The 15506-nt window shown below is 36.3% G+C and overlaps 1 protein-coding gene across 3 annotated transcripts in view; it reads right to left on the reverse strand.

Moving 5' to 3' along the window:
- Window positions 1-6329: 6329 nt before the first annotated feature.
- LOC128990958 (cyclin-dependent kinase-like 4) overlaps window positions 6330-15506 on the reverse strand; it is a 43074-nt gene continuing 33897 nt past the window's right edge. For 2 of the 3 annotated variants that reach the window (XM_054413634.1, XM_054413633.1), the window contains exons 8-12: window positions 13795-13901; window positions 13230-13513; window positions 12110-12285; window positions 10985-11067; window positions 6330-6523 (exon numbers count right to left, since the gene is read on the reverse strand). In XM_054413634.1, the coding sequence (XP_054269609.1) occupies window positions 6455-6523; window positions 10985-11067; window positions 12110-12285; window positions 13230-13513; window positions 13795-13901 (719 nt within the window). In that variant the 3' untranslated portion in view covers window positions 6330-6454. Of the gene's footprint in view, window positions 6524-9148; window positions 9227-10984; window positions 11068-12109; window positions 12286-13229; window positions 13514-13794; window positions 13902-15506 lie in introns of all 3 variants that reach the window. The other variant, XM_054413635.1, reaches the window with a different exon arrangement.

Genomic DNA, 15506 nt, shown 5'->3' on the forward strand with positions numbered 1-15506 from the left:
ATTATTTCTGATATGTATCCGTTTTGTGTTTCTGCGATCTTGTAACTGATTACTATCAACAGAAAAAAATAAACGCCCAAAGTTGTTTAACAATAAAATGTAACTTACAATAGAGTATTTTGTTTGACTGTTGAACTTGTGTTGCTCAGTTTTCTGGTATTCAAAATCTGCAGGATTTTTTACTATTATCTTTACAATGTTTAGAACACGGTTACGTGTAGGTTTGGCCGAGTAGTAAAATAATTTCTGCTATAAACTTATTTTTCAATTAAAGGGAATGTACTATAGTTCGGCCGCTTAGAAAACGACCTGCGCGCTAATGCTAAACCAATGCTGGAGGAGGTTGTTTTCTAGGGGTAGCGGATTTTTATCCCCCTGGAATTTTACCCCCTGGGCAAACGTGACGTCACAAACCAGGGGGTAAAATTCCGGCGGCGAACTTTTGAGTTTCGCGACATCAGCTCGATTGATTAAACGCGGAATTAAACATATATTTTCACGGTTGGGAGTTTAATCAGAACACGTCAAATTATAAAAACCTAGAATGTACGGTCCGGATTTTTACCCCCGGAATTTTACCCCCCTGAATTTTACCCCCGGAATTTTACCCCCGGAATTTTACCCCCGGAATTTTACCCCCGGAATTTTACCCCCCGGAATTTTACCCCCTGGACAGATATAAATTAGTGAGAATGATTAATTATCGTCATTCAGTTTTAATTTAATGGTAAACATTTTATTATTAAATAGCCTTTCTTAATTTATATGTAACATTAACTAATCGAACAGGGTTTTAATATTAATTTTGAGATTCGAGTGTCAGGATTCGATCTTTGAAGCCAACTGTTGGTTAATATGATCAAAATAAAACAGCGAATTCTGTTTACTTAGTTGAGATTACAAAATAAATAAATAAAGATAGGCTACTAAATAATGAAATGTTTACAATTAATTAAAAACAGAAATAAGAAAATCAATCATTCAATTTCTAAAATCAGCCAGGGGGTAAAATTCCGGGGGGTAAAATTCCGGGGGGTAAAATTCCGGGGGTAAAATTCCGGGGGGTACAATTCCGGGGGTAAAAATCCGGCCCGTACATCTTCAGTTGCCTAAACGCTAGTTATATGGACAGGGGGTAAAATTCCGGTTTTTATCGCTAATCTAATTAATCACGCTCTGACTATTTTCATTAGACTTCCAAATCCGCGGGGGTAAAATTCCGGCCGCGAGCAAACTTTTGGCCACTCAGGTTACTACGTCATAGTGACGTCAGCTTTACGCAGGGGGTAAAATTCCAGGGGGATAAAATTCCGGCGACCCGTTTTCTAAGCGGCCGACCTATATATTGAAATCATAATTAAAGCTTATTCGAATCAAAATCCAAAACTCACAATGTTATTGCTAGAACATCCTTATTTGGTGTAGTGTTGAGGCATGCATTTGGACCACGTGTTCTCGCGTTTTTTTGGTATCGTGTCAAACTACCCTGCAGATATAAGAGTGGTAAACAATTTGTTGAAGTTGTTGAATTTGTGTCACTGAAAATATGTTTAAAATATGCCATAGTCGATTTCTTAATGTAGACAAAAAAATTGGTTTCTACAATATTGTTTTAATTTATCTCCATTTTATCCTGTATAGTTTTTTTGTTTGAAAGTTGTTTTGTTAATTTATGTAACTTTATTTGATTACTTGAACTGTATTATGTTAACTGATATTATTATCAGAACTGTACACGTTTTATTTAGGGATGAACTCGTAAGAAGTCCTATTACTGTTCTGGATTATTTCTGGATATTTTAGATTAGATATAACTGAAAATCTCAATCTGAGGTGTGAATTGGCGCGATTCCATACTATGAGGATACTTGGGATTCTTTTGTCGTATCGGCCAGAGCTCAACCGAAAATGTTTTCCTATATTTCCTCTTAATTAACAACACCTTTGTTTATTAGAGGTGTGAATCGTTCAGTCAACGACAAAACAATAAAAGATTTACAATATTTGAATTACAAAGCCAACAATATTGAAGTGTTACTATATTTACCTAACCCTCCATGTTAAACTTCCCTATCCCAAGCGTGATGTATACAACTTCCTTACTTCTCGAGTGATGTAAAGTTGAAAAAAACTCACTCGGTGATGTAATGAAACCCATTTAAATAACATTGAGTGGATAACTTAAAAAATATACCTCTATGGAGCCAACGACGTTCAACGCTAGATATCAGCTGTGTTTGAATTTTATTGTTATGCTTTGAAGAATTTTCCTAACCTAGCTTTTGTTTGTAAATGAACGTTACTGTTAGAAGATGAGTGAAATTGATAATGAAGCATATTGCTCGTAACCTCCTGAATATTGTCGGGTCAGGTAAAATCTTGTACGTTACACGTTACGCAAGAGCGTGTTTACATCACTTCGGTGAATTATGCAACTCGCCTTCGCTCGTTGCACAACATTCACCTGCGTGATGTAAAAACGCTCTTACTACACTTGTAATGTAAATAGCTATTACCTAACCCTCCATGTTAAACTTCCCTATCCCAAGCGTGATGTATACAACTTCCTTACTTCTCGAGTGATGTAAAGTTGAAAAAAACTCACTCGGTGATGTAATGAAACCCATTTAAATAACATTGAGAAAATAAACTATTCACACACTGTTAACAAGAAAAAGTTCAATATATTTTGGCACAAGGAACAAAACAAAACAAAACTGATACAGAGTGGTAAACACATTATTTGTTTTGTTTTGTGCCTGAAGAAGGCTAAAGCCGAAATATACAGGGTTATTACAATGATGTTCCTGATTTTGATTATTGAGCGGAGCGAGCGAAGCTCTTATACGTCGACTTTTATGCATTTCGTAATACGCAAACTCCTCCTAGACGGCTGAATCAATAGTTTTCAAATTTTGCATGGTGATAAAGACCATATCGGTGAGTGCCAACATCTATATGGCGTTAAAAAAGTCTCTCAGGAATCCGCCCCACTGGGTCTCAAAGTTTCAATGAAATCCTTATGGAAGCAGTATTTGACACATAAACAAAGACATATGATCAGCTGTTGACTTTTGAATGCAGTAGATAAATAAATAGCTGATAGCATTATTCCACAGATATTAGAACATAAACGGTGGAATGGATCATAAATATAATCAAATGACGACACTAGCTTGAGGTCCGTGACGTAGGAAGTGGTGAAAGAAGTAGTCAAGGCGAGCTGCCCGGAGTGTTTGAACTGTTTATGACGATTAGATTAAGGTATCTGCATTCCTAAAATTCTATGGGAAGGGAGGAAAACGGGTCCGCGACGTAGGAAGTGGTGAAGGAAGTAGTCAAGGTGAGCTGTCCGGAGTGTGGAAAGTGTTTATGACGATTAGATTTAGGTATCTGCATTCCTAAAATTCTATTGGGAAGGGAGGAAAAAGGGTCCGCGACGTAGGATGTGATGAAGAAGTAGTCAAGGCGAGCTGTCCGGAGTGTGGGAACTGTTTATGACAATTAGATTAAGGTATCTGCAATCCTAAAATGCTATTGGAAGGGAAGGAAACAGGTCCGTGACGTAGAAGTGGTGAAGGAAGTAGTAAGGGCGAGCTGTTCGGGGTATGGGATCTGTTTATGACCATTAGATTAAGGTATTTGCAATCCTAAAATGTTGTGGGAAGGGAGGAAAACAGGTCTGCGACGTAGGAAGTGGCGAAGGAAATAGTCAATGCGAGCTGTCCGGTATGGGAACTGTTCATGACCATTAGATTAAGGTATCGATCTACAATCCTAAAATGCTATGGGACGGGATTAAAACAGGTCCGCGATATACGAAGTGGAGAAGGAAGTAGTCAAGGCAAGCTGTCCGGATTGTGGGATCTGTTTATGACCAATAGATTAAGGTATTTGCATTCCAATAATGCTAAGGGAACATTATCATTCCGTCCGTGACGTAGGAAGTGATGAAGCAGTAAAGGCGAGTTTTTTGGAGTGTGGGAACTGTTCATGACGATTAGATTAAGGTATCTCCAATCCTAAAATGCTATGGGAATAGAGGGAAACAGGTCCGTGACGTAGGAAGTGGTGAAGGAAGTAGTAAACTCAAATTGTCCGGAATGTGGGATCTGTTTATGACCAATAGATTAAGGTATTTGCAATCCAATAATGCTAAGGGAAGGGAGGTAAACAGGTACGTGACGTAGGAAGAGATGAAGAAAGTCGTAAAGGCTAGCAGTGCAGAGTGAGGGAACCGTTTGGGCAGTTAGATAAATGTATCTAATACTTAAATGCTATGAGAAGGGAAGGAAACAGATTTTTATAGTAAAGTATGAACATATTGTGAGGGGGTAGCGGATTTTTATCCCCCTGGAATTTTACCCCCTGGGCAAACGTGACGTCACAAACCAGGGGGTAAAATTCCGGCCGCGAACTTTTGAGTTTCGCGACATCAGCTCGATGGATTACACGCGGAATTAAACATATATTTTCACGGTTGTGAATTTAATCAGAACACATCAAATTATAAAAACCTAGAATGTACGGCCCGGATTTTTACCCCCGGAATTTTACCCCCGGAATTTTACCCCCCCGGATTTTTACCCCCGGAATTTTACCCCCGGAATTTTACCCCCCGGATTTTTACCCCCGGAATTTTACCCCCTGGCCAGATATATAAATAAGTGAGAATTATTAATTAACTTCATTCAGTTTTAATTTAATAGTAAACATTTTATTATTAAGTACTGTAGCCTATCTTAATTTATTTGTAACATTAACTATTTTGAGATTCGAGTATGAGGATTCAATCTTTGAAGCCAACTGATGGTTAATATGATCAAAATAAAACAGCGAATTCTGTTTACTTAGTTGAGATTAAAAAATAAATAAAGATAGGCTCCTAAATAATGAAATGTTTACAATTAATTAAATCGTAAATAAGAAAATCCATCATTCTATTTCTTAAATCGGCCAGGGGGTAAAATTCCGGGGGGTAAAAATCCGGGAGTAAAATTCCGGGGGTAAAAATCCGGCCCGTACATCTTCAGTTGCCTAAACGCTAGTTATATGGACAGGGGATAAAATTCCGGTTTTTATCGCTAATCTAATTAATCACGCTCTGGCTATTTTCATTAGACTTCCAAATCCGCGGGGTTAAAATTCCGACCGCGAACAAACTTTTGGTCACTCAGGTTACTACGTCATAGTGACGTCAGCTTTGCCCAGGGGGTAAAATTCCGGCAACCCATTGTGAGAACCGTCTGTGGCAGTTAGATTAATGTATCTAATACTTAAATGCTATGAGAAGGGAAGGAAACAGGTCTATGACGTAGGAAATGGTGAAAGAATTAGTAAGGCTTGCAGTGCAGAGTGTAGAAACTGTCTTTGGCAATTACATTAATGTATCTGCAATCCTAAAATGCTATGGGAAGAGACTGTAGACTGTAGGTTCAAATGATTATGAAGCACGAATCGTTAAATAATTCGATACGTATTCAATCGTTTACAATAGAAATTTACAACTGAATTGACAACAGCTGAGTTTTACTTCATAGAGGCTAAAAACGAATTTTATTCCCTAAAGAGTAAAAGAGCTACTTTAGACCCGCAACGCATGCATCAATGACGACTGTTTTTACTGTAGTATGACAAAAACAATATAGGCTAATATGAACCCTTGATGACTCCGCTCAATTTTGTGGATGCATCTGCGAACGCCACCTAGTAAATATTACTGGGATAATTTGTTTTAAGACTGTTTTAGTTGGTACAAGTGGAAACGAAAACTTATAAAGTTCCATTTAGATTGATTTGTGTGCATATCAGCTGTTTATCATGTCAATTGTTGTAAGTGTTGTGTAATGGCTGAGTTTGTAGACAAGAAAGCTTTATGTATGCTGGATTATCACCAATATGTTATTAGTGTACAACGACACTTTAGAACCAGGTTTAACGATGATCCTTCAAGTATCCACTCTATTGGCAAGTGGTGCTTGAATTTTTAGAAAAATGGTTTCATTTGAATGTTACTCTTAGTAGGACTGAACTTAACAATATGTTGCCTGAGAGATGGGTCGGGTCGAATAATGACACACTCCTGAATTGGCCTCCACAGATCATCTTTGTATTGTACCGGCTCACCCCTTGCTTTGCTGTATACATTCTACGCACGGACAAATAATCTATATGGATGGGCAAATGCAAGGTTAAGAGGCCAAAAATTGTTATTATTGATTGCAAAAGGTTCGTAATTACATTGCGACTTGAAATGCACCATAGAAGAAGTAAGGCATAAACAGTAACTTATAATGAAAGGTGGAGTAACATTGAACAATTTGGTAACACAACAATTTAGCTTTATTAAATAGTTTTATCACAAACACTAAGCTATATTTACAATTTAAGTCGAAATAGGGCAACAACAATGGCTTATTTACAAATAATTTCAACATTAAGTGGCCAATAGTATTTACACAAATGGAAGGTTATTGACCACTCTGGAGTGTGGGCTTATGGAGGGAGATCTTGATTTCTGCATCTGAAAACATAAAATGTCACAATATCAGATACTAATAAACATTCTATAAACTCTAAAGAAAAAAATCTCCTACGTAGTCCAGATCTGAAGTACTAATAATTAATATATCCAGATCTGAAGTTCTAGTAATATATCGGTGCAGTTGTAGTTTCTAAAAGTTTGAAGCTACATTATTCCTAAAAGCGTTAAGGTAAACAAAATATTAAATTAGCGCTTTTTAAGTATTTAAATTGTTTTTACCTTGTTTACTTGACAATTTGTAATCACTATTACCCTATTACATAGTAAATCTTTAAACTTGTTAAAATTCAAACATCTCATATCTCAATAAGATTCATATGATAAATATTTATCTACTAGCAGAGTACCCGTCCTTCGTACGGGGTTGGCATAGAAGTATAAAATGCTTATTGCAGTTACGGGAGAGGACACGGTTTAAGGAAATTTGGTCTTTAAATTTATACGGTATCCTATAGTGAGGCACACATCTATTTGTCACAAACATCCATCCATCCACCCATCAATCCATTCATACATCCATACAACCAAACGTTTTTACTTATAATATTAGTAAGTTAGGATAAGTAAACTGTTGTAATATTGCTTGTTTATGTATATATTTTTATCAAACTTGGCAAATTTCTTTCTTTCATACTAAGCTAATACTTAATATTTGCCTATAAATCACACTTTGTTACCCTCCCTGCAGGCAGCAAACCTAGGTAATCGTTAAGCCTAATGTTATTGAATTAGATTTAATTTAAAATAAAGTCACACAAATGGAATTTTGCTTAGGCTGCAGGTTTGCTGCGGTGGGGGTATTATGGAATTTATATTTATGTAGAAAGAAGACATTTGTGGTCGTAGTGATTAACTCTAATTTATATAAGATACTAAATAATCCCGTTGGTCACAATTAGTAGCGCCGGTCGCTTGTTATTTGAACAGCTACTGCAAACCAGCGCTGTTTACACAGAAATAAATCAAAAAAATAAACCTAATAAAACTCAGGATAATGGCCTGGCAATGATTATAGAATCTTAATTATTTCTTATATCCATGAATGATTTATTTTACAACGAATTATTCCCTGTAAAATATTATTACAGCATTTCACAAATATTAGTACAAACTCAGTATAATAGATCATAAACATAAACAAATGAAGTAACTAAGAGAATCATACACTAATGAAATTAAATTAACATATGGTTTGACAGCTCCATTTAAGTGATGTTAAATAATGTTTACATTCGGGCTAGTGACATCATTATTTTAAATTTATAATCCTTACCCTCTCTGTTCTAATATTCGTGCAGTATTTAATATGTTTCAACCAGCTGTGTGGAATTGTGAAATCAAAATTCATTTGACAGTTAGTTCTGCTTGTTTACATTTTTAAGCTTTGTAGGTTTGTTCTTTGTTACCATGGATACCATCAATCAATATTTACTTTTAAATCTCTCACCTAAAATTTTTGAATGCCCACGGGGCAGAGCCCTAGGACAATATCGACAGCGGGAATAGTTCTATATGTATCCTCGGAACTGTAGCTTCATTTGTGTGCAATTTGAGCCCCGTAGGTTCAGTAGTTTTTGAGATTAGCTCATACAAACACACAGACACCACCTCTTCTTTATAATAGTATATAGATAGATTTCTTTCCCTTTGCCAAACAAAATATCCAAGGTACATACCGGTAATGGAAATGTTTTAGTAGACAAAAGTTCAAATGCACATAACATTAAGTGTAATTAAAAAAATATAAATCATCACGTATTATGTATTTACTAGCAGAGTACCCGTCCTTCGTACGGGGTTGGCAAATAAGTATAAAGTGCTTATTGCAGCTCAAACTTTTGTAATGGGGATGGACAAAATTTGGTAAAATTAAATTTGTTTCTTTAAAATTACGCTAAGCTATACTATAACACATCTACCATAGCCATAATTTTCTACCACTGCACCTAAATCATAGAAAAAATTAAGTATCAAATATTCTCATAATATCACAAATTATTCATTAAATTAAAAACATAAACATAACTGTAAACAATCCCATTTTGACACTTCACATGGAGTATCACAGCTTTTTGTTGCTGCTTAGTTCAAATTGGCTGTTGTCATAAAATAATAATAGTGCTGCATCCTGTTGGTAAACCTTATAACTTTTTAATGCCATTGCACATATCATAGAACCAACTTAAATAGTTGAAACAGCTGACTAAATTCTTTTAAATTCCTTTTCAATATGAATACAAGTACTCATAAGGTTAATATGGGGAACAACAGAGCCACTGGGGCGGAGCCCGAAAAGATTTTTGAGATAAGAATAGGCCTATATGTTAATCGGGAATGTGAGCTATCATCATGCCAAATTTCAGCACAATCCGGCCAGTGGTTATTGCGTGATTGAACTTCAAACAAACAAACACAAACTTTCACATTTATAATATTAGTATGATTTGGAAAAACAAAAAATCAAGCTCATCTACAATTTTCTTTGAACATGCACTATATAGTGTATATAACATACTATATATGCACTATATATAGTAAAATGCAGCTTGACACAAGCGTAGCTAAGCCACATGGGATACATGCAGTTACATAATCTTAGAATACCTAGGTCAGAGTGCTTTGATGTCATTTAGCTGGCCTTATCCAGTACCTCATCTTGTTGGGATTGGCATGTAAAATTGCCTGAAAGAGGTTATCTTTTATTTTTACACTTACTTAGAGTTTGGCAATTATTGATAGCACATAAATACTTTTTATTGACCTAGTTTTATTAAGCCAATAAGAAAGTCTGCAGAAAATGTTTTCAGGGGGAAAACCAGTGTCTTGGTTCGTTCAGGGAAACGTCCTCCAACTAAAACTATTTAAATGTGTTTTTTAAATTTGTTGAGCTATCTAAAAATGGATTTATCTTCCAAAAATGATTACAATCAAACTTTTGTTTCTGAGCTGTCATACTTATCAATATTTTGTACTTATCACTACCATCATTGATGATGTATGTGCCGAAATATCAGTTTCCCATTAAAAAAGATTATTATTTTTTAAAATGTCCACTTGTTCATCCGTTTCAAGTGTAATTGTGTTTTTTTTTTTTTTTTTTTTGTTATGTTTTAGTGTAAAAACTTAGGCTCTGCAAAGACAATCATTTGACGCCTTTCTAACAGTTGGTCTCTCTACCAGAACTTAATATTTTTGAGGTTCCTTTTTAGTCATTTAAACTTTTCATTCTTTTTTCCATTAGTAGTGATTACACAGGTACTGGAATTATAGTTTAAATAGATTACACCGATTTTTTTAACATATTGATCCGTCTAAAGCCTTAAAAAGGTTACTTACTTTTTAAATTACTTTTAAATTTTTACTCTTTTAGTTTATTGGCACACGTGATCATTGATGTTTTGGGAATCGTTAGGCTATGACTACAGGTTTGATTAGGTATTCCTTCATAAATATGTATACAAATTGTTAAGCATTTGAAGAAGGAAAAAAATTACATGCAAGACAACAAGTGTGAGCACAAACTTTTTACTGAACCATCATAGACATTAATTAAATACATAGCGATTCATGCAGTTTCCTTAGCAAATTTTACAATCAGGAATAAACATTTAGTTCAAATGCAAATTCAGATATACATCCTTTACTATACAAATGCACAATATACATTAAACTTAACTTAAATGTATCCTACACTATCATTAAGGTTCAGGTATAAATAAAAGTGTTTGTAAAAATTTAGCTAGCTCAGTTTATTTTATTGGTTTACCATCCTGAAAACTGCTGGTGCAAATGACATTTTGTGCTTTGAGTGCTAAAGCTATTGAAAATTGTTGTTTGTTAAAACAAATCAATGTTAAATGGAAACAACAAAACAATATTAAGCATAAAAATCTCGTGGGAAAGGGATGATTTGTTTACTTTATTGAGAAGCTTGCATTTTGCTGTGCTGTAAAAAGAGCGTACCAAGGTATCATTTAAATTATCGGTATGTCAATGTCAATGTCAATGTCAGATTACTTAAGGTTAATGTTGCATAAAAATCTCTTTTAGTGTTGGGACTAATACCCAAGTTAATAATTGTTTACACAAAAAATATCATTTTCTACATTCAAATAAATATTGTAAACATTATTCTGAGTATTATTTGATTTGTAATGTTTTATTCTGTCAAGTGTAGAAAAAACTATTGACTTTAAGATATGGAAGTAAACATCAATATTCCAATTAAAAAAAAACACCTTAATTATTATCTTACCTGTAGCAGCAAACCTAAGTACTCTCATTTAAAGATGAAATAAATCTGACAATTTGAAGGGAATAATTTAGTGGAATTCCATCCGGAAATTCGCTTTGTCTGCAGGTTTGCTGCGACGGGGTTATTTTTTACTAGAATCCAATTATCTCTGCACTCTTACATATTTCAAACCATTACGGACTTACAGGCGAAATGAACGAATCAACATTTCCATGGGAATGAACTGGATTCAATTTCTTCTTGTTTATTTTATGTGGACTGAGAGAAGCTGAAACAAGGTATAACAATAGATAATTTTTCTTTAGCAATTCGAGAGTGATAATTTTCCTACAATAGGTTGTAAACCAAAACTACACCTTCAGCAAATGACAGGAACAAGAACTGTGAAACATAAAATTACTCATTTTTTACAAATATGAACTTTGACAGAGTAACCATTGCTCTCATAATGGTAGTTTATTTTTAAAACGAGTAAAGTTAGGAGAGACTACAGGTTTGAAAAATACAGGAATGAGAGCCATGATTTCTCTGTCAGTGTGAGTACCTCAATACAATCACGTGTTTTATAATTGTTTTCTACATAATAAAGAAAGATAGCTAGGTTAAAATAAAAAAAAAATAACACACAGATCATGACCTCAAGATTGATACAACAGCTTGTTGATATTCCTGCATAAAAACTACAGCAGATGTTGTACAATTGACTTAAAATGATGAATGAAGATCAAGTCAACTTTTTTCCCTATTGTACTATACCTTTGCAAGCATTTCCTTTTTCTCTTATTTTAAGGTAGATTTTACTATTTTGTAGTTTACTCTTTGTTCATAATACCGGAGGACAAACAATAGTTAACAAATATACCTTATCATACTGTAAAGTTAACACCATTTTCATGTTGGTCAAATGGCAACAAACACAAAGTAAACAACAAAAGACCCTTTTTATAAGACAAACAGAAATAGTATAATTGGTACTGTCTTTATCTGTTATATGACAAAATGTTTAAGGAAGAAGTGGATACACATCCAAACTGTCCAACTACAAAGTTCCAAGCACTTGATATCACCTAAAAAGTTCACAAGAAAAATACTCAAAAATTTCTCTCTACAACTCCAAAAGTACCCCTCTGATTAATTTGTACCCCTGAGGCAAATGGCTTCATCTGAAGGAAGCAGTAGAATGGAACCATCCCCTTGAACTTATTTATTGGGTTATTTAGTTATGTATCCATTCTTTCCTTCTGGGTGTGTTCCTAAGCCAAGTGATCTTTCCAACAAAAACAAATCCATAAGAGATAATTTTTTTTTACCTCCAGGTAGGTTGGGCAGGGAGAAGTCATCGAGAGGTCCTCGAGGTCTCCACGCGGGACGAGGCTCCATGTCCATGGTGAGTCTCTGTTCCAGCTTGCGGACGACAGGAGCCCGAGGTACGACTCCCATCCCTGGCTTGGGAGGTCCGATAGACTTCTTGCTATTGTTGTCATTCCTGGGAAAACACATGATTTTGTTAGCTAGGTGTTACTAGTTATATACAGTGGTGTAATAATTTTCTCTGTTTATCTGAAAAAAAAACAAAAACAGGAGAACGTATTTGTAACAAAGGAACTGTATTTGTGGTGAAGTGCTTGCTTTTTCTTTTGGATATACCGTACTTGTACCTTATGCGATACATAAATATTCTGCAAATAGATATTGAAATCAACATCTATGTTTGAAATCAAACAACATTCACAAATTTGATTTTTTCTTATGTCAGCCGCTGTGAAATTTTCTAATTTTGTCGCACAAACCTTTAAGGGTTCATACCTCTTAAATGTTTAGGAATATGTAAGAGATCAAATCTACACCACTTGAACCAAAGTTTCAGACGATAATCACTCTAGGCTTGCAACTTGCAACGAACACCTATAATCATTTTGGACACCATAGCTTCTTACATTGTAGTATTGCAAGTTACTTTGGAACATTACTACATCTAAAAGCTGTTTAGTTCAAGAACACTCGTACAGACAATAGTTTAATTTTAAAACAAACAAGAGGGAATATCAGTTGTCTCATGATTTTACCCTTCCATATTTAATTTGACAATGACAAGTTCAATAATATCCACAAAAATGTTATGGCTTTGGAACGCTTTTCCTTTGGAGCGTTTGTGGTTCTTCTTAGAAAAGTCCACCAGCGCAGACAGTTCAAATGCCATAAGGATTATGGATTAAGGATAAGGATAAGGACAAGGATTAAGGATTACGGATAATGTGCATAAGGATTGCCTAGATAAACCCTGATTTACTTTATGTATGTTCTGTGTTATATTAAAACACAATTCAGATGACGACATAAGGGATTTAATGGGTTTCTAACACACCTGGGTAGATACATTCATAATACCTTTCCCTACATAAAAAGGAGAATAGTTACATCGAACCCCACCTGTAGCTGAGGCTAATGTTGCTGACAGTGACGGCCGGATGCAGCGAGTGTTGCGGGGTTGGCAACTGTGGCTCGGTATGGAGCGACAGAGTGGTGGGGGTGAGAGAGTGATGTTGTGGGTTATTGTCATGGAGAGGCTTCAGAGATCCCAACAATGGAGAGTACTTGTTGAGGAATTTGACGTTGTTGTTGTTCTCACCGACGTCATCATCTCCACCGATTTCCATAGGAGACCCACAGTCCAGGGTGAGCCGCTTACCCATGGAAATGCCGTCTAGATCTCTCTGTGGAAACAGTGGTTAAGGTATTGTTATTGTATTCAGGCTACAGCACAGGTATAGTAAAACCCCTTTTAGCACCCTGATAAACCAAAACCCTGGTTAACTGAAACCATTATAAAATTTTCTAAAAAAATTCTAAAAAACCAGCTAATCTGAGTCAGTAACAAAGCTGTGCATGTCATATCGTTAATTGAAAACGCTCCCTATAGTCATCTTCTTGATATACACACCCTGATGTGTCGGTTGTAGGAATCTGATCTAATGAAACATCCAATGCAACTTACCAGTGTCTGCTGTCTCTCCACCATGGATGTGTTTCCTCCGTAGTTCATCTTCCATCTAGGAGGCTCCACCTGGCTAGAGCGTCTGGGAGGACCGAGTTCTGCGGAACCTGACAACATATTACGGGTTAGTTCAAAATTGTATGTGTAATTATTAATTTGTGTTATAGAAGTAACATAAAAAATTGTTACTGTATGAAACTTAATCACATGCAACGTTACTCCAAGCAAGCCCCTCTTCAACCCTATGAGCAACAGTCTTTGTTGCTTACCCATTTAAAAAAACAGTACCTGGGGACCGAGCTTTGCTCGGGGAAAATCATTAGTTCACTCTGAAAGCACCTTAGTATTGGAGATACATAAATCCATTCCCAAACTCCACACGGCTCGCCATTAGGCTACCACCATTTCCTACGTCATGGACCTGTTTCCGTCCATTCCCATTGCATTTAAAGATTGCAGATACCTTAATCTAATCGTCATAAACAGTTCCCACACTCCGGACTACTCGCCTTGACTACTTCCTTCACCACTTCCTACGTCATAGACCTGTTTCCCTCTCTTTCCATAGCATTTTAGGATTGCAAATACCTTAATCTAATCATCATAATCAGTTCCCACACTCCGGACTACTCGCCTTGACTACTTCCTTCACCACTTCCTACGTCGTGGACCTGTTTTCCTCCCTTCCCATAGCATTTTAGGATTGCAGATACCCTAATATTATCGTCGTAAACAGTCCCCACACTCCGGACTGCTCGCCTTTACTACTTCCTTCATCACTTCCTACGTCACGGACCTGTTTCCCTCTATTCCCATAGCATTTTATGATTGCCTTTATTACTTCCTTTACCACTTCCTATGTCGCGGACATGTTTCCTTCCCTTCCCATAGCATTTTAGGATTGCAAATACCTTAATCTAATCGTCATAAACAGTTCCCACACTCCGGATAGCTCACCTAGACTACTTCCTTCACCACTTCCTACGTCGCGGACATGTTTTCCTCCCTTCCCATAGCATTTTAGGATTGCCCATACCCTTATTTAATCGTCATAAACAGTTCCCACACTCCGGACAGCTCGCCTTGACTACGTCCTTCACCACTTCCTACGTAGCGAACCTGTTTCCCTCCCTTCCCATAGCATTTTAGGATTGCCCATACCCTTATCTAATCGTCATAAACAGTTCCCACACTCCGGACAGCTCGCCTGGACTACTTCCTTCACCACTTCCTATGTCACGGACCTGTTTTCCTTTCTTTCCATATCATTTTAAGATTGCAGACACCTTAATCTAATCGTCATAAACAGTTCCCACACTCCGGACTACTCGCCTTGACTACTTCCTTCACCACTTCCTACGTCGCGGACCTGTTTTCCTTCCTTCCCATAGCATTTTAGGATTGCAGATACCCTAATCTTATCGTCATAAACATTCCCCACACTCCGGACTGCTCGCCTTCACTACTTCCTTCATCACTTCCTACGTCACGGACCGGTTTCCCTCTATTCCCATAGCATTTTATGATTGCCTTTATTACTTCCTTTACCACTTCCTATGTCGCGGACATGTTTCCTTCCCTTCCCATAGCATTTTAGGATTGCAAATACCTTAACCCTTACCGCGCTGTAGACGAATATACTCGCCGAAATTGTCTTTGCTCAAAACGCTATGGACGACTATACTCGCCTTATAATACAGAGTGCATTGGCT

Source organism: Macrosteles quadrilineatus, unplaced genomic scaffold (genome assembly GCF_028750875.1).
Source record: "Macrosteles quadrilineatus isolate MER2022 unplaced genomic scaffold, UCM_ALF_1.0 Scaffold_3__2_contigs__length_128488019, whole genome shotgun sequence".
NCBI classification, from domain to species: Eukaryota; Metazoa; Arthropoda; class Insecta; order Hemiptera; family Cicadellidae; genus Macrosteles; species Macrosteles quadrilineatus.